At 40.3% G+C, this 25,310-nt stretch overlaps 1 protein-coding gene, 1 long non-coding RNA gene and 1 other non-coding gene across 15 annotated transcripts in view; 1 reads left to right on the top strand and 2 right to left on the bottom strand.

Moving 5' to 3' along the window:
* CFAP70 (cilia and flagella associated protein 70) overlaps nucleotides 1-25,310 on the bottom strand; it is a 115,990-nt gene that overhangs the window by 50,928 nt on the left and 39,752 nt on the right. For all 13 annotated transcript variants that reach the window (XR_012417810.1, XM_065520892.1, XM_065520891.1 and 10 more), the window contains 4 exons: nucleotides 14,170-14,340; nucleotides 13,531-13,611; nucleotides 11,842-11,933; nucleotides 369-433 (listed from right to left, as the gene is read on the bottom strand). Coding sequence is in view for 12 of the 13 variants with exons in the window: in XM_065520892.1 (XP_065376964.1) it covers nucleotides 369-433; nucleotides 11,842-11,933; nucleotides 13,531-13,611; nucleotides 14,170-14,340 (409 nt within the window). In the remaining variant the exon portion in view is untranslated. The remainder of the gene's footprint in view (nucleotides 1-368; nucleotides 434-11,841; nucleotides 11,934-13,530; nucleotides 13,612-14,169; nucleotides 14,341-25,310) is intronic.
* Nucleotides 2,509-2,612, bottom strand: LOC123567018 (small nucleolar RNA U13). Its single transcript, XR_006689727.2, has one exon. It is a non-coding gene; the product is annotated as a small nucleolar RNA U13 (small nucleolar RNA).
* LOC135965118 (uncharacterized) lies at nucleotides 12,217-13,326 on the top strand. Its single transcript, XR_010577982.2, has 2 exons — nucleotides 12,217-12,266; nucleotides 13,212-13,326. It is a non-coding gene; the product is annotated as an uncharacterized lncRNA (long non-coding RNA).

The raw sequence follows: 25,310 nt of genomic DNA, 5'->3' as shown, positions 1-25,310 counted from the left end.
AAAGTCTTGCTCTGTCACCCAGGCTGGAGTGCAGTGGTATGATTGAGGGAATTCCCCCTTGAACTCCTGGCCTCAAGCGACCCTCCTGCCTCAGCCTCCCTAGTAGCTGAGACTACAGGTGCGTGCCAGCACACCCAGTAATACTTTAAATGTAAAATGCCCTTTTCTTCCCAGCTTAGAGACTACCAGCCAAAGATTAAACACTGTATGCTATATGCCATCGATCACAAATGGAACCAGCAATGAAAATACGTAAGGCTTCAAACAAGTTTTCACCCCTTCTGGAAGACATATGAAAGAGTCCATGCAATTATCAAGTGCATGCACTCAATATCTTATTACTTATCGTTTCATCTTGGCTTTGGCACTTGCCTTCTGAGCTCCTCCTGTCCGACGGGTAAGAGGAGGCCTTGGAGGAATCATTTCCTTGACCCTGTTATCAGGAAAGAATAAAAATAAAAAACAAAAAACACTTTATTATCTACAGATGTATATTTTCTTACATCTTACCCTCAAAGTGTCTGGGTCGGGGAGATCTGAGGTCTCTTCCCCCACTGCACTTGAGCACTGTGCTATTTTATAATGTAAAACCCTAGATGTGAACCACAGCAAAGTATATGGCTATGGATCATACAGGAGGGAGGTCAGGAAGCAGCTACTCAGGGAGTATCTAAGTTGTATTTTTGGTTAATTTGAGCCCTGGCTTTACCCTTACATATTTAAAAACTTGTGGCATACAAGGGCTGTTTGGGGTTTTGGAAAGAAATGGGTATCAACATTTTAGAGGCACTCAGTAGCATCTCTGAAAACAGAATGATTTGGAAATCCGAGTGGAACAGGCAAATAAAACCTCTTCTTTCCTCCCCGTCTACAATAAAAGTGTACTCTTGGCATAATTTATAGGACTGCATTAAATTACAATAATGCTATCAAACCTTAAGGTGAGTAAAAAACCACATTTTGTCAATGTCAATCTACTTATGCCAAAACCTCTACCTTCTGTTTTCAGAAGCCCTTACAAGAACCTAGAAGGAATTAAGTTATAGCTCTTCTCCCTTTTAGTTTCAAGTTCTTGCTAAATATATTACACTACCTTGAAGTTCACAATTAAACTCACAAAATCTATTTTTCTTACTAGGTCCTATGTAATGATATACCTCTGTTCATAATTACTAATATTAATTCTATTTATTTAAATAGGTAATCCATTTATATTATTCAAAATCTAGAAGGTATGAAACTGTATAGCAAAATATCTCCTTCCAACCTTATTGCCCAGCCTCCTAGTTTCCTCTCCAGAGACAATGTTATTCATTCATTCAAAATAGATACTGACAGGCCAGGCGTGGTGGCTCATGCCTGTAATGCTAGCCCTTTGAGAGGCCGAGGCGGGTGGATTGCCTGAGCTTAGGAGTTCGAGACCAGCCTGAAATCCTGTCTATACTAAAATGCAAAAAATTAGCTGGGTGTAGTGGTGTACTCGGGAGGCTGAGACTTGAGAATTTCTTGAACCTGGGAGGCGGAAGTTGCAGTGAGCTGAGATCACACCAGTGTATTCCAGCCTGGGCCACAGGGCAAGACTCTGTCTCCCAAAAAATAAAAAAATAAAAATAGATACTGAGTGCTTACTGTCCATCAGGTAGTTTTCTAGGTTTGGGAATAGAGCATTAAACAAAATAGACAAAAACTCTTACTCTCATGGAGCTTACATTCTAGTAGGGAAAGAAAGACAATAAATAAGATAAACAAACAAGATAAATATGCTAGTAATATGTCCCATAGAGAAAAATAATGCAGGAAGGCAGACAGACTCTATTGGGGATTGAGGGTGGTGGAATGCAGGAGCATATTTCACCAGGAAGGCCTCGCTGAGATGATAACATTTGAGTAAAGACCTGAGGGAAATGAGGAAGCAACTGATGTAGTTTGGGTATTTGTCCCCATCCAAATCTCATGTTGAATTATAATCCCCAATGTTGGAGGTGGGGCCTGGTGGGAGATGTCTGGGTCATGGAGGTGGATGCCTCATGGCTTGGTGCTGTCTTCATGATAGTGAGTAAGTCCCTGCAAGATCTGGTCATTTAAAAATGTGTGGCACCTCCCCCAACTCCCTCCCTGCTCTCTCTCTTTTGCTCCTGTTTTGACAATGAAATATTATTTGGTAATAAAGATATTAAGTATCAATATATGCCACAATATGAATAAACCTTAACAACATTAGATTAAATGAAAGAAGCCAGTCACCACATATTTTATGACTCCAGAGTTGGCAAATCGATAGAGAAAAAAAGCAGATAAACGGTTGCTTAGGCTTGGGGGTTCAGGGTGGAGGAGTTGGCACAATGGTTGAGAGAAAAAGGAGAATGACTGCTAATATACATGGAATTTCAATTTTTGGGGTAATGATAGTATTTATAAAGTTGATTATGGAATGGCTGCACAATTCTGTGAGTATACTAAAAGCCACTGAATTGTACACTTTATTTTATTTTTATTTTTCTAAGTTCACATCAGACAGCTAATATGATGATGTCACAACAAGGCTTGAGGGAGGCACAGCTCATGCATGAGCATAAACACCCAATCATCACGCTTATGAACTACAAAGGGATCAGAATTGGATACTTTAAATGGGTGAACAAAATGAAAGAAAAGATGATGGTGGTAGAAAAGTATATGGTATGTGAATAGTATCTCGATAAAGCTATCATTAGAAAATAAAAAGGAAGAAATTGAAGGGTAGAATGGTAGATGTAAGGAAACTTACATCTAAGTACATATTACATCTTACATGTAAGTCCCAGATGAGGGACTACTATGGCTTGGACCAGAGAGTATGTGAGAATTAGGAGAGGTTCAGCTTGAAATATAAATGTGGGAACCATCAGTGTACTGATGGTATTTAGAGCCGTGAGACTAGATAGAAACCAAGGAAGTAAGTATAGATAGATAAGGTGTTCAAGCACTGAGCTCTGGGGGACTCCAACATTTAGATGCTGGAGAGATAAAGAAGGCCAGGGAGGGAGGAATAAAGCCAGGAGAGTATAGCATCCTCACAACCAAGTGAAGAAAGTTCCTCAAGGAGGGTTGGGTAGTTAAATGTTGATGACAGATCAAAATGACCCCAAGAACAGACCGCTGGATTTAACAATGTGGTGATCAATGATGACCTTAATAACAACATTTATCTGAAGACAAATTATTGGAAGTGAGTTACCTGATCAAAGAGTTAAAAGATCCATGAATTTGTATTTAGACAGCATTACCAAATTGCCCTCCACTGGAATTTTACCAGTTTATACTCGAACCAGCTTATATGAGATGACCTGTTTCCAAACATCCTCAACAACAAAATAAATTATCAAGCTTTTTTTATTTTCAGCAATTAAAAAACAAGGTACTTCAGCATAGTTTTGAGTTTCTTTTATTGTGGAAATAGTTGAGCTTCTTTTCATATGTTGAAGACTGCTTTAAATTTAGGCATATTCTTTTTTTTTTTTTTTTTTTCTTTTTTTTTAGACGAGTCTTGCTCCGTCGCCCAGACTGGAGTGCAGTGGCGTGATCTTGGCTCACTGCAAGCTCCACCTCACAGGTTCATGCCATTCTCCTGCCTCAGCCTCCCGAGTAGCTGGGATTACAGGCACCCGCCACCGCGCCCAGCTAATTTTTTGTATTTTTAGTAGAGACGGGGTTTCACCGTGGTCTCAATCTCCCGACCTCATGATGTGCCCGCCTTGGCCTCCCAAAGTGCTGGGATTACAGGCGTGAGCCACCGCATCCAGCAATTTAGGTACATTCATATACAGTGACATAGATTTAGCAGTTTGGTATAACATGCCTCAGGCTCAGCCTGCAACCAAAGGCAAATAATCTTTCATAAGTATTGAGTATAATTTTCTTTTTTATTTTCTTTTTTTTTTCTTTTTGAGACAGGGTCTCGCTCTGTTGCCCAGGCTGGAGTACAGTGGCATGATCATAGCTCACAGCAGCCTGGGTCTCTAGGCTCAAGCAATCCTCCTGCCTTAGCACCCCCACCGCCCCCCACCACTGGGTAGCTCAGACTACAGGTGTGCACTACCACACCCAACTAATTTTTTTATTTTTAATAGAGATGAGGTCTTGCTATGTTCCCCAGGCTGGTCTCAAACTTCTGAGATCAAGCAATCTTCCTGCCTCAGCCTCCCAAAGTGCTGGGATTACAGGTGTGAGCCACCATACCCAGCCTAAGTACAATTTTCCATTGTTGCCATTCTTTTTTTTTTTTTTTTTTTTTTGAGATGGAGTCTCACTCTGTCACCCAAGCTGGAGTGCAGTGGTGCAACCTTGGCTCACTGCAAGCTCTGCCTCCTGGGTTCATGCTATTCTCCTGCCTCAGCCTCCTGAGTAGCTGGGACTACACACACCCACCACCAGGCCTGGCTAATGTGTTTGTATTTTTAGTAGAGACGGTGTTTCACTGTGTTAGCCAGGATGGTCTCGATCTTTTGACCTCATGATCCACCCACCTTGGCCTCCCAAAGTGCTGGGACTACAGGCGTAAGCCACCACGCCCGACCTATTGCTGCCATCCTAATTAGCTCTTGCTCTATAATTTTATCACTTGGCCTAGCTTGGAGAAGAAATGCCTTCCAATTCCCTACAGACAAAAAAAAACCTTATTGCTAATAAATGTTTCTCACAAAAAAGTCCAAGAACATTTAAACATTGATAAACCACAGTTTTTAAAGTACTATATAGAGTACTTTATATACTACAAATGGATAAAAAGTTTCAGGATATAAAAGTCATAAAAATTGCCGGGCGCGGTGGCTCAAGCCTGTAATCCTAGCACTTTGGGAGGCCGAGACCGCCGGATCACGAGGTCAGGAGATCGAGACCATCCTGGCTAACACGGTGAAACCCCGTCTCTACTAAAAAATACAAAAAACTAGCCAGGCAAGGTGGCGGGTGCCTGTAGTCCCAGCTACTGGGAGGCTGAGGCAGGAGAATGGTGTAAACCCAGGAGGCGGAGCTTGCAGTGAGCTGAGATCTGGCCACTGCACTCCAGTCTGGGTGACAGAGCAAGACTCTGTCTCAAAAAAAAAAAAAAAAGTCATAAAAATTGCTTCTGCATTTGTTGTAAAACTGTCATTAAGGATACTGTTATACTGTCACTCTGTATTCCCCTATGTAAGAGCCCAAATTAGAAACCTGTTTTAGAATTTAATGCCAGGAATAAATGTGGTCTTTTTTGTGACTAACATGCTTCTCCCTTTATGATTAGAATTATAGAACTTATAGGGCTTCCCTTTTTGTTAGACAGCTCAGATTTGATGCTTATTTATGAGAGCTGTATTTAATGAGGGCTTCCTTTTCCATCATTTTGAGTTTTTGACTATTTCTAGATTATCAGTTTTATTTTGTATGTCATTTATTATAAATATTATCAGATTATTTTTGGAAGGGCACTAAATGCAAAGTTTTTAAAAACTCAAGAACACTCAGGTATAAAAGATGAATGTTCCATTATTAGCAGGTAATTCTCAAAGCAAACTTCCAAATTATTAATAATTATGTGTAAAAATGTTTCACTACACAATTTACAATGTGGATTAAAATTAAAATGAGAAACTTTTCTCCCCATCAAAATAGCAAAAATAAAAAAGTATTGTGTTGGTGAATATGTGAAGAAACAGTAGTCTCATATATCACTTATAGAACTGTAAATTTTTTGGAAGGCAATTTGAGGATATTTATCTAAAGTCTTAAAAATACATGTAATAAATAGTCTCCAAGGTAGAAGCCGCTATTTCCTTTCATCATTCTCTGAGTATAATGCTCCTCACATCAAGAGGTAAAGTCTAGATGTCAGCAAAAATGACAGGGCAGGTAACTCTAAACTCCCACCCCTCCAGATAAACTTAATTTAAAAAAAAAAAACCCAGAAACTGAAACTGTCAGAACCAACTTGTTAGAATGTTGGGAAAAAAAGGTTTACAGTAATGAAGAGAATGCTGAATCCAGAAAAAGGCAATTCTAAATCAGCAGGAAAGTTTTGTGACATTTTTACTTGCTCTTGCCCCACTGCACACTGCATCCCCAGCTCAGCAGCACTCTCAAAGGTGGCAGCCTGGATTTCCAGTGTGGCACACTGGTCCCTGATTCTGGAGGGAGCGGAGCAGACCTTATTCTCAAATTACTATGTTTGTTCTAACTTTTCTGGGACTGCCTGAGAGACCGGTGCAAGGCACTCATCTCTGTTTCTCCTAACTCAGTGTGGAAAAGCACTGAAACCTATACAGGGTAGAAAAGTATTGTTCAAAAACATTGTAAGGTTATCGAATCCCCACAGCTGTTTGGGGCAAAGCATTATGGTTGAGACATACAATAGACCACCTAAAGTCTGAGAAGAAAAGCTGGAGAGTTTCTTTGGAAATTAGAACATTCAAAAGTACTTGGGTGTACTGGGAAATTCAGAAAGTCACATGTATGCCCAGGACAGGATGTATGCTTAAAGTTGACCCGAGAAGACCCTATGCTTTCACCACTGATTGATCTACAGGTTCAGTATAAGCAGGAAGTAAAGGCTGAGGCAGAAATATAAATGGCCTGGTTAAGTGTTAAAAGAATGCCTCAGCACAGAGCCATCTGTAAAGATTGGCACAAAAAATTTTTTGTTTTGTTTTTGTTTGTATTTAGATCCTGGCATTCAAGGAAATCTGTCAAAACACTGGCTGAACACAAGTTATACCTTAAACAGTAAAAAGCAGTCAAACCTAATGAAGGGAAAAGTTTGATTTCCAAAATTCCCATATGATAGTATCCACATGTCCAGTTTTCAACAATGATAAAATACAAATAGTACAAATAAATAAAAGTATGACTCTTTCAAAGAAAAAACTATAGCAATTCTCCCTAAAGAAGCCCAGCCATCAAACTTACTATGCAAATACATTAAATCAACTTTCTTATACACACTCAAAAAGCTCAAGGAAGCCATGGAGAAAACAAAGAGAAAAAAGGAAAGCAATGTATGAACAAAATATCAGTAGAAATAGAAATTATTTTTTAAAAAACACAAGAAGTCTAGAGCTGAAGAGTACAATATTTGGAATAAAAAATTCACTAAAGGGTTCAACAGCAGATTTGATCAGGCAGAAGAAAGAATCAGTAAACCTGAAGACAAAACAATTGAAATAATTCAGTCTGAGGAACAGAAAGAAAAAGAATGAAGAAAAGTGAACAGAATTTAAGACCTATAGGATGCCATCAAGCTGACCAGCTACACATCATGGAAGTTCTGGAAGAAACTTCCCCCTTTCTAGAGAAGAAAGGGGGAAGAAATAATTTTGAAGAAATAATGGCCCAAAACTTCCCAAATTTGGTGAAAGACATGAATCAACACATCCAAGAAACTTAATAAACTCCAAGCATGAAAAATTCATATATCCACACTAAAACACACCATAGTCAAATTGTCGAAACACAAAGACAAAGAAAAAATATCAAAAACAGCAAGAGAAGTGTGACTTGTCACATACAAGTGATCCTCAATAAGATTAACAGCTGATTTCTTATCAAAACCATGGAGGCCAGAAGTCACTGAGATGACATATTTAAAGTCTGAAAGAAAAAAAAAATTGATAACTAAGAATTCTATATCCAGGTGTCTCATGCCTATAATCCCAGCACTTTGGGAGACTGAGAAGGAATGACCACTCGAGGCCAGGAGATTGAGACCAGCCTGGGAAACATAGTGAGACTATGTCTCTACAGAAATTACAGAAAAAAAGGTAAAAGAATTCTATATCCAGTAAATTATCCTTCAAAAGTGAAGAAGACATTAAGACAATCCCAGGTTAACAAAATTAAGACAGTTGATAACAGGACCTACCTCATAAGGAATGCTAAAGGGAGTCCTTCAGGCTGAAATGACAAGACACTAGTCACTAACCTGAAGCCAGATGAAGAAACAAAGAACACTAGTAAAGGTAAATATGAAAGCCAGTGTTAATGTATTTTCAACTTGTAACTCCTCTTTCTCTTCTTTTTTGATGACAAATGCATAAAATAATAATGATAAGTCTATGTTAATAGGCACACAATAGATAAATATGTAATCTGTGACAGTAACAATGTAACCGGGGAGGGACAGGAGATGTATAGGAGCAGAGTGTACAGTAGTGAAATTAAGTTTGTATTCAAACTAAGCTGTTACAGGTTTAAGATGCTAATTGTTGTCTCCAAGTTAACCACTAAGACGACAACTAAAAAATATATACAGAAAAGGAAAGAAGAGGGAAATCCAAATGGTATACTGCAAAAAATCAGCTAAATATAAAAAGGCAGCAATAAAGGAACTGAAGAACAACAACAAAAAAGACATGTAGACAACAAACAGATAAATGACAGAAGTAAATCCTTCTTTATCAGTAATCACATTAAATGTAAATGGATTAAACTTTCCTATTAAAAAGCAGACACTGGCAGATTAGATTAGAAAAACTCACACAGAATCCATCTATCTGCTGTCTACAGATACTCCCTTTAGATATAAGGACAGAAGGAAGTCAAAGGTAGGATAAAATCAGATATTCCATACAAATAGTAAAAAAGAGCTGAGATAGCTATATTATTGTCAGACAAAATAAACCACAAATAAAAAGAAGGTACAAGAGACAAATAAGGACATTAAATATTGATAAAAGGTTCAATATAGCAATACAATACAACATTTATAAATATATACAACAGAACCCCAAAATTTATAAAGCAAAAACTGACAGAATTGAAGGGAGAAACTGATAGTCCTACAATAATAGAGACTTCAACACTCTACTTTCAATAATGGATAAAACAACCGGACACGAGATTAATAAAAAAATAAATGATTTAAGCTGGGCATGGTGATTCACGCCTGTAATCCTAGCACTTTGGGAGGCTGAGGCAGGCAGATTGCCTTAGCTCAGGAGTTCGAGACCAGCCTGGGCAACACAGTGAAACTCCATCTCTACTAAAATACAAAAAAAAAAAAAAAAAAAATGCTATAGTCCCAGCTGCTTGGGAGGCTGAGGCAGGAGAATTGCTTGAACCTGGGAGGCAGAGGTTGCAGTGAGCTGAGATCATGCCACTGCACTCCAGCCTGGGTGACAGAGTGAGACAAAACAGAAGAGAAGAGAAGAGAAAAGACAGGAAGACAAAAAGACGGAAGTGATTTGAATTACCCTATAAACCAATTAGATCTAACAGACATATAGAGAACATTCCACTCAGTAACAACAGATTACACATTCTTCTCAAGTGCACATAGAACATTCTGCAGGGTATACCATATGTCAGGCCACAAAACAAGTATCAATAAATTTTAAAAGATTGAAATCATGGGCCGGGCGCGGTGGCTCAAGCCTGTAATCCCAGCACTTTGGGAGGCCGAGGCGGGCGGATCACGAGGTCAGGAGATCGAGACCATCCTGGCTAACACAATGAAACCCCGTCTCCACTAAAAATACAAAAAAATTAGCCGGGCGTGGTGGCGGCGCCTGTAGTCCCAGCTACTCGGGAGGCTGAGGCAGGAGAATGGCGGGAACCCGGGAGGCGGAGCTTGCAGTGAGCCGAGATCGCGCCACTGCACTGCAGCCTGAGCGACAGAGCGAGACTCCGCCTCAAAAAAAAAAAAAAAAAAAGAAATCATGGCGAGCATGATGGCTCATGCTTGTAATTCCAGCAATTTGGGAGGCCAAAGCAGGCAGATCACCTGAGGTCTGGAGTTCGAGACCAGCCTGACCAATATGGAGAAACCCTGTCTCTATTAAAGATACAAAATTAGCCAGGTGTGATGGCACATGCCTGTAATTCTAGTTACTCAGGAGACTGAGGCAGGAGAATCGCTTGAACCCAGGAGGCAGAGGTTGCCATGAGCTGAGATCACACCATTGCACTCGAGCCTGGGCAACAAGAGTGAAACTCTGTCTCAAAAAAAAAAAAAAAAGATTGAAATCATATGAAGCATATTTTCTGATCACAAAGAAATAAAACTAAAATTGAGTAACAGAAGACTTAAAATTAAGAAAATAAGAATATTAAATAACTGAAATAAGAAAATTTAAGCCACACACTCAACCAACGGTTCAAAGAAGAAACCACGAGGGAAATTTAAAAAAAATAAAATCCTTTAGACAAATGAAAACAAAAACCAAATAAAAAGTTATGAAATGCAGTGAAAGCAGTGCTCAGAGGGAAATATATAGTTCTCTACACATACACTAAAGAAGAAAACTCAAAATCAATGACATAACTGTATACCTTAAGGAACTAGCAAAAGCGGGGCACACTATGCCCAAAGCTAGCAGAAGACATAATAAAAGAAAGAATGAATATTAGAGTAAAAACAAATTAGTGGATAGAAAAATAATGGAGAAAATCAATAAGCTTTAAAAGTTGGTTTTTCAAAAAGATCAACAAGATTGACAAACTTTTAGCAAGATTGACTAAGAGAGAAGACATGAAAGTGGAAACATTACTACCAATTTTAGAGGGATAAAAAGGAGTATTAGAGAATACTATGAACAATTGTATGCCAACAAGTTGAATAACCCAGATGAATGCACAGCTTCCTAGTAACACACAAGCAAAACACTATGGTACAATATAAACAGTTCTTTAAAATTACATATATGTATATGTAACGTGCATGTGTGTGTTTATGTATGTGTAACATGGGGGGCTTTCTTAAAATAACTCCAGAAGGATAACACCAAGGTGTTAAAAGCAGTTATCACTAGGTGAGTAGAGATCTGGATGTTTTTATTTTTTAATTTTTTAAAATTTTAATTTAATTATTACAATTTTTTATAGAGTTGGGGTCTCACTATGTTGCCCAAACTGGTCTCAAACCTCTGGGCTCAAGTGATCCTCTCGTCTTGGCCTTTCAAAGTGCTGGGATTGGCCTTTCAAAGTGCTGGGATTGGCCGGGCACGGTGGCTCAAGCCTGTAATCCCAGCACTTTGGGAGGCCGAGACGGGTGGATCACGTGGTCAGGAGATCGAGCCCATCCTGGCTAACACGATGAAACCCCGTCTCTACTAAAAATACAAAAAATTAGCCGGGCGCGGTGGCAGGCGCCTGTAGTCCCAGCTACTTGGGAGGCTGAGGCAGGAGAATGGTGTGAGCCTGGGAGGCGGAGCTTGCAGTGAGCCGAGATTGTGCCACTGCACTCCAACCTGGGCGACTGAGCGAGACTCCATCTCAAAAACAAACAAACAAAAAAACAAAACAAAAAAAACACAAAGTGCTGGGATTACATGAATGAGCTACCACACTTGGCTTTGGGTATCTTTATATACTTTCTTGTTCATCCGTATTTCCTATAATTTTTTTTTTGGAGACAGAGTCTTTCTCTGTCTCCCAGGTCGGAGTACAGTGGCGCAATCTCGGCTCACTGCAACCTCCGCCTCCCAGGTTCAAGCAATTCTCCTACCTCGGCCTCCCGAGTAGCTGGGATTACAGGTGCATGCTGCCATGCCCAGCTAATTTTTTGTATTTTAGTAGAGATGGGGTTTCACCGTGTTGCCCAGGCTGGTCTCAAACTCCTGAGCTCGGGCAATCTCCCCGCCTCGGCCTCCCAAAGTGCTAGGATTACAGGCATGAGCCACCACACCCAGCTTCCTAAAAATTTTTATAATAAGTATGCAATGCTTTTGTGATAAGGTAACAACAATAACAACAACAACAAAAACTTCATCTAGAAAAAAACCAGATAACTCCTGCTTAGCCCAAGGGAAATTACAATCATGGGGACAATCTGACTTTCTCTTATTTACACCCAAATTGTACAAAACTAGTATAAGCACCATAGCTACAAACCTTCTGGCTAGCTCCTCTGGCATTCGCTTTGGAACCAAAGCTTTGTCCAGCTGAATTTCCAACACAATGTATGTCCCTGCTTCTACATATTGCTGTAAAGACATTATTTTCTTATTATTTCCAGAAAAAAAACATATTTATGAAAAATTTAGTAACATAAGATGATGCTCACAATAAGTGAGAAAACTGCATATATAACTACATATACAGTGTGATCTCAACTGTTAAAATACTTTTCACACAGAAAAATAACTGGAAAGAAATAGAGCAACAGTGGTTATCTCTTAGAGGAAAGGATTTTCAATTTTATTCTTGGAAGCTTCTACAGTGTAACAGTGCTTCAGCCCTGTTTAACTTGTTCTCAATACTTTCCCAGGAACTGTTTTAAGTGAATGCCATCCTCTCTGCCAGCAACCTTCTTTCAGGTGGGTCCTGCAGAAAAATTCTCTTCATAAACTTCTTACATTCCCACTCACAGTCTCCTCATTACCATCTACCAACTCCAGCTGCTGGACAGCTCTACCCAGATTTTTGCCAGCATCCTAAATACACGTCCAAAATTGAATTTATTATTTCCCCAATGTCAATCTCTCTTGATTTTTCTCTCAATGGTGTTGCCATCCTTCCAGAAAGTGAGGCTTGCAACCTGAGTTATCCTTAACTTTTCTCATCAATACCCCCAAAGCTTCCCAATTGCAAATTCCTTGCCTCTGCAGGTTTCTGACTTTCTTTACTGCAACCCCTGCCCTAAATAAAACTGTCATCAACACTCATCTATACTACAAGAAAAGCCTGCAGCTCTACCCCACCTTCAATCTCTTTTTTTCATACCCTTGCAAGAATTCTGACCTGAAACACACATGAGGTCTTATTTCTATCTGACTTTAAAACCTTTGATGTGAATCTCCTAGAAGGGGTTCAAGAATCTGTCATCAGCTATACAATAAAGTCCAAACTTTTAAATAAGCCTTTCAAGTCTTTCCATTACCTGATTCAGCCTCTTTCTTCTTTCCTAACTCTTTATAGAATCTTTCCTTTAATTTATCTATATACCATACACTGTAACTAACTGACACACCCTAAATTCTGCTCTTGCAAATTCTCTGTGTTGTTCTCTCTCAAGCTGCTCCCTGTCTCTGAAATGCCTCTCCCTCCATCTTCTTATGGCAAACAGGTCTCTTCATCTTTCACTACTTAGTATGGATATCACCTCCTCCATGAAGCCTTCCCTTAGACTTCCCCATCCCAATATTTGCCTCCTCAGAGCCCACACAGAACTTTTATTTGTACCCTTATTATAGCACTTATCAAAATTATATACTATGGTTATCAAAATTATATACTATATACCAGTCTGTTTCTCCTACCAGATGCTGAGTTTCCTGAAGGCAGATGAATAAATGCTGCAGAAGATGCATCTCTGCATCCCTTATAATGTTTAACATAGTAGAATTAATAAAAGATATAATATTTTAATGCTGGAAAGGACCTTAAAATTAACCTGGCACCAGTTCATTTTACAGAATTTCAACAAGACAAAGAAATTTGCCCAAAGTCACAGACAACTAGTCATGGGCAAATATGGAATGATAACTAACATCCTGCCCGAGCATTTTCCACTGAAAATGCCTTGCTTAATAAAGGTCTGGTTAACTTAAACTTAATTTTCCAAACTTTATGCACAATTACCTGTCCTTCAGGATTGTGACTTAGAGGGGGTTCACCTTCCAAAGGAGTATCTGAGCTCTGAGATTTTATACTAGGTGCCTGCTGAAAGAAAATGAACACACTTCAAAAACTGAATTCCTACATGGTCTTCATAGTGACAAGAACAATGATCTCTATATTGCATCAAAATGCAAACTAACTGCAGCCATAAAAAAGAATGAGTTATTGTCCTTTGCAGGGATGGATGAAACTGGAAACCATCATTCTCAGCAACTAACACAGGAACAGAAAACCAAACACCGCATGTTCTCACTTATAAGTGGGAGTTGAACCATGAAAACACATGGACACAGGGAGGGGAACATCACAAACCCGGGCCTGTCAGGAGGGCCAAGGGGAAGGGACAGCATCAAGAACAAATACCTAATACATGCGGGGCTTAAAACCTAGATGGCAGATTGACAGGTGCAGCAAACCACCATGGCACATGTATACCTATGTAACAAACCTGCACATTCTGCACATGTATCCCAGAACTTAAAGTAAAATTTTTTTTAAAAAAAAGCAAACTAATATTGATACAAGTCACCAAGTGAGTAATCAGTGAAGTCTCTGGAATGTAATCTAACAGGCAAAATCATCACCTTCCCAACAACCTACCACATCCCCAGGCCTAGGCCTTCCATCTATATCCTTTTCTTTCACTGGTTTATCTTCTTTCAGATTCTTAGAAACAGCTTGCTTGGACAGCAGAGAATTAATTCCTCCTATTTTATTATTATGAATCAAGTGATGGCCAATATCCCGGAACAAGCTCAGTAAACATTTGGTCTGAAAACAAACAAAAAAAGCAATACATGAGACAAACCTGAAAGAAGTACACGTTATTTTTTTACCATTTAGTTTTCCAAACAATTTCAACATTTAACATCAGAGAGAAAAAAGGGACTTGAAAGACTTCATTGTATTTCCCTCCTTCTAGAACAGGTAAAAACACCACAGAAAGTTAGTTGCCTACTATAGCATTTAAAGGATTTAGAGGAGACCTTACGACCTGGTTTGATTCTGGCATCTCATAACTCTTGTAATCAGAATGCTTTTAATCTTTGACACAGAATTTCAAACCAGGCTGGACATGGTGGCTCACACCTGTAATCCCAGCACTTTGGCAAGAGGATTGTGTGAGATCAGGAGTTCAAGACCAGCCTGGGTAACATAGTGAGACTTCATCTCTACTAAAAACAAAACAAAAAAATCAGCAAGGTGGGGCCGGGCATGGTGGCTCACGCCTATAATCTCAGCACTTTGGGAGGCCAAGGCGGGTGGATCATGAGGTCAGGAGATCGAGACTATCCTGGCTAACACGGTGAAACCCTGTCTCTACTAAAAATACAAAACATTAGCCAGGCGTGGTGGTGGGTGCCTGTAGTGCCAGCTACTCGGGAGGCTGAGGCAGAAGAATGGTGTGAACCTGGGAGGCGGAGCTTGCAGTGAGCCAAGATCACGCCACTGCACTCCAGCTTGGGCGATAGAGCAAGACTCTCTCAAAAAAATAAAAATAAAAAATAAACAATAAAAAAATCAGCGAGGTACGGTGGCACATTCCTGGTAGTCCTAGCTACTAGGGTGGCTGAGGTGGCTACAGTGAGCCATGACTGCTCCACTGCATTCCAGCCCAGGCTACAGAGCAAGACTCTGTCTCAAAAAAGAAAAAAAAAAGGCCATGTGCGGTGGCTCACACCTGTAATCCCAGCACTGTAGGAGGCTGAGGCAGGTGGATCATTTGAGACCAGAAGTTCAAGACCAGCCTACCCAACATGGTGAAACCCTGTCTCTACTAAAAATATAAAAATGAGCTGGGTGTGGTGGCATGCACCTGCAATCCCAGCTACTGGGAAGGCTGAGGCAGGAGAATCACTTGAACCCAGGAGGCGGAGGTTGCAGTGACCTGAGATGGTGCACTGCATAGCAGCCTGGGCAATAGAGTGAGACTCTGTCTCAAAAAAAGAAAAAAAATTAAAATTAAATTAACATTAACAGGTTGAATTCACTTCTATACAAGAAATAGTATCTATTTAATTACCACTGCCCTATCAGTTATAATTGGAAGGATAAGGCAAGTTTAAAGTTCAAAGCAAACTCTTTGTATGGAAAAATTCAAACTATAGACAAATCACCAGAAAAGGATTTTACAACAATTTTTCCCTAAAAATTCTTTTTTGAAATAAACAATTTTTAAATTAAATAACATGGATGATTCTCAAAATAATTCATGTTGAACAAAAAGAACCAGACCAAAGGAGGCCAGGTGAGACGGGAGGGGTAGACAGAGGTGGGCAAAGGAATAATAGAAGACACAAAATTCTTTGGGGGGTAATGTGTGTATGTTCATTATCTTGATTGTTGTGATAGTTTCACAGATGTACAGATATGTCAAAACTTTAATATTGTACAATTTAAATATATGCAGTTTATTTATCAATTATACCTCAATAAAGCTGTTTGAAAACAATCCAACAATATTAATTGTAAATACTAAAAATCACTCACAATCCTGCCACCTCTGTGATAAATACTGTATTTCATAGATTCAAAGACATAAGCTTTCTCAAATTTTAACATCGCTGGGGTATGTTCTATAAAAAGAGTATTTCATATAAGTGGTATCATACAATACATAGTCTTTTGCATCTGCCTTCTTTTACTTAGCATGTTTTTGAGGTACGTCCATGCTATAGCATGTGTCAGTTGGTTCATTACTTTTTTATTTTTTATTTTAGTTATTTATTTGAGACAGAGTCTCACTCCATCACCTAGACTGGAGTGCAGTGGCACAATCACAGCTCACTGCAACCTCTGCCTTCTGGGCTCAAGCCATTAGCTCACCTTAGCCTCCTGAGTAGCTGGGACTACAGGCACATGCCACCACCCCAGCTAATTTTTGTATTTTTTGTAAAGATGGGGTCTCACCATGTTGCCCAGGCTTGTCTCAAACTCCTGGCCTCACTGATCTGCCCACCTAGCCCTCCCAAAGTGCTGGGATTACAGGTGTGAGCCACCACACCTAGCCCAAGTTTACTACTTTTTTAAAAAAACAGGTTGGGCATGGTGGTTCACACCTGTAATCCCAGCACTTTGGGAGGCCGAGGCAGGAGATTGCTTGAGCCCAGGAGTTTGATACCAGCCTGGGCAAACACAATGAGACTCTGTCTCTACAAAAAAAATTTTTTTGTTTTAATTAGCTGGATGTGGTGGCCTATGCCTGTAGTCCCAGTTACTCAGGAGGCTAAGGCAAAGGATCACTTGAACCCAGTAGTTCGAGGCTGCAGTGAGCTATGACAGTACCACTGCACTCTAGCCTGGGTGACAGAGAGAGACCCCATCTCAAAAAAAAAAAAAATTGAGATATTCACATATACACAACACACCCACTTAAAGTGCATGATTCAGTGATTTGGGGATTTTATATCATTAGTAGTTCATTCCTTTTCACTGCAAAATAGTATTCTCTTGTATAGATATACCACATTTTGTTTATCTGTTCACTATCTGCGGACATTTGTATTATTGTGAGCTTTTAGCTACTACAAATAATGCTGCAATAAACATTCACATATATGTCTTCTTGTGAATATAGGTTTTCTTTTTTCTTAGAAATTCCTAGAAATGATTTGTTGGGTTCTATGGTAAGTTTATACTTACTAAAGATATTCTTTTTTGTTGTCGTTGTTATGAGGCAGGGTCTCACTCTTGTCACCCAAGCTGGAGTGCAGTGGCATGATCACAGCTCATTGCAGCCTTGATTGCCTGCTAGACTCAAGTGATCCACCTACCTCAGCCTCCCAAGTAGTGGGACCACAGGCATGCACAAACAACATACCCAGCCAATTTTTTTTATTTTTTGTAGAGATTAGAGATGGGGTTTTGCCATTTTGCCAGGCTGGTCTCCAACTTCTGAGCTCAAGCAATCCACCCATTTCAGCCTTTTAAAGTCCTGGGATTACAGGCTTGACCCACTGCACCTGGCCAGATTTTCTATACAGTTGTCTTTTCCAGTATTGAGAGCTGAATACTAAAATTTCTAAATACTATTGCCAAATTGCCTATTTCTCCTTTCAATTCTGTTGGGTTTTGCTTCAAGTATTATGAGATGATTGTGTTGTACTGCTAAGGGTGTATACACTTATAATTGTCCTGTCTTCCTGATGAATTGATGCTTTAATCATTGTGACATCCATTCTGTCTTCAGTAATATGTATTTCTAGTCTTAAAACTATTTTGTCTGGTATTATTGTAGTTACTCAGCTATTACCCTTTCTGTTTCCATAGTATATCTTTTGTACCTTTTTACTTCAACCTTGTGTATTTGAACCTAAGGTGTGTCTACTTTAAACAGTATATAGTTGAATCTTGATTTTTTTGTAAATCCAATTCAATAATTTCTATCCTTTTATCGGTGTGTTTAGACCATTTACATACAATAATATTGTTGAAATACTTAGATTTTTATTTTCCATGCTATTTGCTTTCTATATATCATCTGTTTTTTGTTGTTCTGTTCTTCCTTTAACTACCTTATGTTAAGCAAATATTTGTGATATCCCACTTAATTCCTTTGTTGAGATATATATATGATATACACATAAATATATGTCCAGAGCTGCGTGGCCCAGCCATAGCGATTAATAACTGATGATTGACGCCTGAGCTCTATACATTTCCACTCTATACCTCCTCCCTAGATTTACCTTCTTCCCTGTACTGATATCTCATACAAAATGGCGCTCTTCCTGGTTCTTCATCACCCATTTTCCCGCACCCGGGAAAATGATCAACTTACAGCGCAGGCGCCATCCCGCGCCCGGGAAAATTACCAACTGACGGCACAGGCGCAACATGACGTCGGACCGAAGAAACCGAAACCTACCTGGCCACGCCCACCGCAGGGCCACCATCATCGCCCTGGCCCAACCTCTGCCCCTGCCGGTCTATATAAGGCATTACACTGCCACCAATAAACGAGACTTGATCAGGATACTGTCTTGTCTCCATTTCTCCTGTCTCTTGTTCCCCCAAGTTCCCACTCCCTCTTCTAGGGCCTACATTGACGATCCCGCGGGTCGGGACACGTGGCGCCTCAACGTGGAGCCTGGAAACGAGGGATTCCGTGAGGAAGAGGACGCAAAAGAACAGTCAACTGTCAAGGTGAAACTAAACTCCTCCGATCACCGCGGGAACCTGCCGCGTCAGAATCGAAGGTAAGTGACGCGTCCGAAATGGGACAAGAATTAAGCCAACATCAAATCTATGTAGGACAATTAAAAGAGGCTTTAAAGATACGAGGAGTAAAGGTTAAAGGTAATGATTTGTTTAAATTTTTTGATTTTGTAAAAGACACTTGCCATTGGTTCCCACAGGAAGGAACTATTGATATTAAAAGATGGCGTAGAGTAGGAGATTGTTTTCAAGATTATTATAATACTTTTGGGCCAGAAAAAATTCCTGTGACCGCCTTCTCTTATTGGAATCTCATTAAAGATTTGATAGATAAAAAGGAGGTCGATCCACAAGTCATGGCCGCGGTTGCTCAAACAGAACATATTCTAAAGGTTAGTTCCCGCTCTAACCTCACAAAGCCTCCGCAAGATACGGAGGAGGATCTCATTTCCCTTGAGAGCGATGATGAGGAAATCAAGTCTCCTTCTGTAACAGATAAAGAAATGTTACACAAAAACAAACAGAAAAAATATCCAGTTTTACAAACGCCTCAAAAAGAGGAAGAAACTAATAAGCCTGATCAATCAGACATAAATTGGGATGATTTAGAGGAAGAGGCGGCTAAATATCATAACCCCGACTGGCCTCCCTTTACTCCACGCCCGCCCCCATATAATGGGACACGTAATGGGGCTTCTGCGCCCATTGCTATGGCAGTAGTAGATCCCAAAGAAGAATTAAAACAAAAAATTGCTCAACTAGAAGAACAAATTAAACTTGAGGAGTTGCATCAATCATTGATAATTAGGCTCCAAAAATTAAAAACAGGAAATGAAAAGATACCTAACCCAAATGTTATGGAGGGTTCCCTGCGCCCACCTCAGCGGCCTGGACAGCATGTTCCAAGAGAGGGGTTAGTTGCTAGCCGACATAGAGAAGACTCCTCCCCCAAAGACATCTTCCCAGTTACTGAAACCACAGATGGGCAAGGACAAGCTTGGAGACATCATACTGGGTTTGATTTCACTATCATAAAAGAGTTAAAAACTGCTGCTTCTCAATATGGGGCTACTGCTCCATATACTCTTGCAATAGTGGAATCTGTAGCTGATAACTGGCTCACCCCTACAGATTGGAATACCTTAGTTAGGGCAGTTCTCTCTGGGGGAGATCATTTAATTTGGAAGTCAGAGTTTTTTGAAAATTATAGGGACACAGCTAAAAGAAACCAACAGGCAGGAAACGGCTGGGATTTTGATATGCTAACTGGTTCAGGTAACTATGCAGACACTCAGGCCCAAATGCAATATGATCCTGGCTTGTTTTCACAAATCCAGGCAGCCGCTACAAAAGCCTGGAGGAAACTCCCTGTTAAAGGAGACCCAGGGGCCTCACTCACGGCAGTCAAACAAGGACCAGATGAGCCATTCTCAGATTTTGTACATAGACTCATGACCACGGCAGGTAGAATTTTTGGAAATGCAGAAACGGGTGTAGATTATGTTAAACAGTTGGCATATGAAAACGCCAACCCCGCCTGCCAAGCGGCAATCAGACCTTATCGAAAGAAAACAGATTTAACAGGATATATTCGCCTTTGTTCAGATATTGGGCCCTCATATCAACAGGGTCTAGCAATGGCCGCCGCCTTTAGCGGTCAAACAGTAAGAGACTTCCTCAATAACAAAGGTAAAGATAAAGGGGGATGCTTTAAATGCGGTAAAAAAAGGACACTTTGCAAAAGGTTGCCATGAAAACCAAAATAAAAATCCAGAAACAAAAATTCCAGGCCTTTGCCCAAGGTGTAAAAGAGGAAGGCACTGGGCCAACGAATGTAAATCTAAAACTGATAGTCAAGGAAATCCTTTACCATCTCAGCAGGGAAATGGGGTGAGGGGCCAGCCCCAGGCCCCAAAACAAGCATATGGGGCAGTCAGCTTTGTTCCAGCCAGCAGCAACAATCCATTTCAAAACTTAGTAGAGCAACCCCAGGAAGTGCAGGACTGGACCTCAGTTCCACCTCCCACACAGTATTAACACCTGAGATGGGACCACAAACCTTAAATACAGGAATATATGGGCCTTTACCACCTGACACTTTTGGGCTACTCTTGGGAAGAAGTAGTGTCACCATGAAAGGTTTACAAGTCCTCCCTGGAGTTATCGATAATGATTATGAAGGAGAAATTAAAATTATGGCCAGAGCTATTAACAACATTATTACTGTCCCTCAAGGGGTTAGAATAGCACAGTTAGTTTTGCTACCCTTAGTTAAAACAGATAATAATATCCAACACTCCAACAGGAATACAAAAGGTTTTGGATCATCAGATATATATTGGGTGCAACCAATTACAAATCAAAAACCCTCTCTAACCTTATGGTTAGATGGTAAGGCATTTACTGGGCTAATAGACACAGGGGCCGATGTAACCATCATTAAACAAGAAGATTGGCCCTCTCATTGGCCTACCACAGAGACTTTAACTCACCTGAGAGGAATTGGACAAAGCAGTAATCCTAAACAAAGTTCTAAATACCTAACATGGACAGATAAAGAAAACAATTCAGGCCTCATTAAGCCATTTATCATCCCTCACTTACCTGTTAATCTTTGGGGACGAGACCTGCTCTCCCAAATGAAAATTATAATGTGCAGCCCAAATGATATAGTTACTGCACAAATGCTAACTCAGGGATACACCCCTGGTAAAGGTCTTGGAAAAAAGGAAAACGGTATTCCACAGCCTATGCCGGTCTCAGGACAACTTGATAAAAAAGGGTTTGGAAATTTTTAGCCCAGGCCACTGACATACCTGCACCCCAAAAGTGCGCTGACCCCATTACTTGGAAGTCAGATGAGCCCGTTTGGGTAGATCAGTGGCCTTTACTTAATGATAAGCTAAGGGCTGCCCAACAGTTAGTGCAGGAACAACTGCTAGCAGGACATATTACAGAAAGTAATTCCCCTTGGAATACACCTATCTTTGTCATTAAGAAAAAGTCTGGCAAATGGAGACTCTTACAAGATTTAAGAGCAGTAAATATCACTATGGTCCTTATGGGTGCCTTACAACCGGGACTGCCCTCACCAGTTGCGATTCCTCAAAAATATTTTAAAATCATTATTGACCTTAAAGATTGCTTCTTTACAATCCCCCTTCATCCTGCTGATCAGACAAGGTTTGCCTTTAGTCTTCCATCTATAAATTTTAAACAACCAATGAAACGTTACCAATGGAAAGTCTTACCTCAGGGTATGGCCAATAGTCCTACCTTGTGTCAAAAATATGTAGCCGCTGCTATAGAACCAGTCAGAAAAATATGGACACAAATGTATATTATACATTATATGGATGATATTTTAATAGCAGGAGAGATTGGTGAACAAGTCTTACAGTGCTTTGCCCAACTCAAACAAGAGTTGACAACAGCCGGACTGCAAATAGCCCCAGAAAAAATACAACTACAAAATCCATATACCTATCTTGGTTTTCAAATTAATGGACCCAAAATCATTAATCAAAAGGCCGTTATACGTCGTGACCATCTAAAAACTTTAAATGATTTCCAAAAATTACTGGGAGACATAAATTGGCTTCGACCCTACTTAAAACTTACCACAGGAGAGTTAAAACCTCTTTTCGATATATTAAAAGGAGACTCTAATCCGAAATCCCCCAGGTCCATTTCAAAAGAAGCATTAACGGCACTCCAACGGGTAGAAAATGCCATTACAACACAATTTGTTACCAGTATTGATTATTCTCAGCCATTAATATTCATTTTTTTTTTTTTTTGAGACAGAGTCTCACTCTGTCGCCCAGGCTGGAGTGCAGTGGCGCGATCTCGGCTCACTGCAAGCTCCGCCTCCCGGGTTCACGCCATTCTCCTGCCTCAGCCTCCCGAGTAGCTGGGACTACAGGCACCCACAACCGCGCCCGGCTAATTTTTTGTATTTTTAGTAGAGACAGGGTTTCACCGTGGTCTCGATCTCCTGACCTTGTGATCCGCCCGCCTCGGCCTCCGAAAGCGCTGGGATTACAGGCGTGAGCCACCGCGCCCGGCCATATTCATTATTTTTAACACAGCAATAACCCCTACTGGTTTATTCTGGCAAAACAATCCCATTATGTGGGTACACCTGCCCTCCTCCCCCAAAAAGGTTTTGTTGCCTTATTATGATGCCATAGCTGATCTAATTATCTTGGGAAGAGAAAACAGTAGAAAATACTTTGGAATAGAACCCTCTACCATTATACAGCCCTACACTCAATCACACATCCATTGGCTGTTACAAAATACAGAAGCCTGGCCCATTGCTTGCGCTTCTTACACTGGCACAATTGACAACCATTACCCACCTAACAAACTCATTCAATTTTGCAAACTTCATGCGTTTGTATTTCCTCATATTACCAGTAAGGAACCTCTCAATGACGCATTACTAATTTTCACTGATGGATCTTCCACAGGACTCGCTGCTTACACCTACAATAATACAATTGTCAAATTCCAAACCACTTATACATCAGCTCAGCTAGTCGAATTACAAGCCATAATTGCAGCATTACCAGCTTTCCCTTGTCAGCCACTTAATATTTACACAGACAGCGCCTACCTGGCTCATTCAATACCCCTCTTAGAGACCGTGCCTCAAATTAAACATATTTCAGACACAGCTAACCTATTTCTACAATGTCAACAACTTATTCAAAAAAGGACTACTCCCTTTTTCCTTGGACATATTAGAGCACATTCAGGATTACCAGGACCTTTAGCACAAGGTAATTCAACAGCTGACATGGCAACAAAAACCATAGCCACAGTCACTACAGACAATTTACAACAAGCACAAAAGGCACATGCCCTACATCATTTAAACACCCAGACCTTAAGACTTATGTTTAAAATTACTAGAGAACAAGCCCGACAAATAGTTAAACAATGTGCCAACTGCATAACTTATTTACCCGTTCCTCATCTAGGAGTTAACCCTCGAGGACTCATCCCCAACGAAATTTGGCAAATGGACGTTACACATCACTCAGAATTTGGCCAACTAAAATATATTCATGTATGCATAGACACCTATAGTGGGTTCATTATTGCAACTCTCCAGACAGGAGAGGCCACCAAACATGTCATAACTCATTTATTACATTGCTTTTCCATCTTAGGTATACCCAAACAAATTAAGACAGATAACGGTCCTGGTTACATAGCCAAAACTTTCTTACAATTCTGCAGCACCCTACAAATTAAACATATCACAGGCATTCCCTACAATCCCCAAGGACAAGAAAGGGCCCATCTGTCATTAAAAACTACTATCGAAAAAATAAAAGGGGGGAGCTGGTACCCCGTGAAGGGTACCCCGTGAAGGGTACCCCCAGAAACATACTTAATCATGCCCTCTTTATCCTTAATTTTTAAAATTTGGACAGTCACGGAAAATCTGCTGCCGACCGTTTCTGGCATCCTGAATCTCAAAAACAGTTTGCAATGGTTAAATGGAAAGATCCACTTGATAATTCATGGCATGGCCCTGACCCAGTTTTAGTTTGGGGAAGAGGCTCAGTATGTATTTTCTCACAAAAAAATGATGCAGCCAGATGGCTGCCCGAAAGATTGGTAAGACAAATGAATCATAACCATTGTCAATCCAGGGAAAACAATCCTCCCTGAGAAGTTTCTTCCCTTTTGTTTTTCAGAAAATGAAGCCCAACATGAGATTCTTTTGGAAAATAATCATTTTATATAACATAGTGACAGTCTATGCAGGTTTTGATGACCCTCGTAAAGCAATAGAACTAATACGAAAGCAACACGGCCAGCCTTGTGACTGCAGTGGGGGACAAGTATCTGAACCTCCACCAGACAGAATCTTCCAAGTGACTTGCTCGGGCAAGACAGCTTACTTAATGCCAAACCAGCTATGGAAATGTAAGTCAACCCCAAGAGACACCTCCCCTAGCGGGCCGCTCCAAGAATGCCCCTGTAGTTCTTTCCAGTCCTCTGTACATAGTTCTTGCTACACCTCATATCAACAATGCAAATCAGGCAATAAAACATACTATACGGCTACGTTACTAAAAACACAAACTGGAGGTACCAGTGATGTACAAGTACTAGGATCCACCAATAAACTTGTACAATCTCCTTGTAACGGCCAAAAAGGACAGCCTGTTTGCTGGAGCACTACAGCCCCTATCCACATCTCTGATGGGGGAGGTCCATTAGACACCGCAAGAATTAAAACTGTTCAGAAAAAAACTAGAAGAAATTCATAAAGCCCTGTATCCTGAACTTCAATATCACCCTTTGGCCCTGCCTAAAGTTAGAGATAACCTTATGATCGATGCTCAAACTTTTGATATCCTTAATGCCACTTACAACTTACTCCAAATGTCCAATACAAGCCTTGCCCACGATTGTTGGCTTTGTCTAAAAATGGGTCCCCCTACTCCTCTAGCTATACCTAACTTTTCATTATCCTATGTCAATTACTCGGGTGAGTCCTTGGTCAATAACTCCTGTCCAATTATCTCTCCCCTCTTAGTTCAACCAATGAAGTTTTCTAA

Source organism: Macaca fascicularis, chromosome 9, assembly GCF_037993035.2.
Source record: "Macaca fascicularis isolate 582-1 chromosome 9, T2T-MFA8v1.1".
Lineage (NCBI taxonomy): Eukaryota > Metazoa > Chordata > Mammalia > Primates > Cercopithecidae > Macaca > Macaca fascicularis.
The sequence above is the reverse complement of the archived record's forward strand: the minus strand, read 5'-3'. Positions and strand labels throughout refer to the sequence as shown.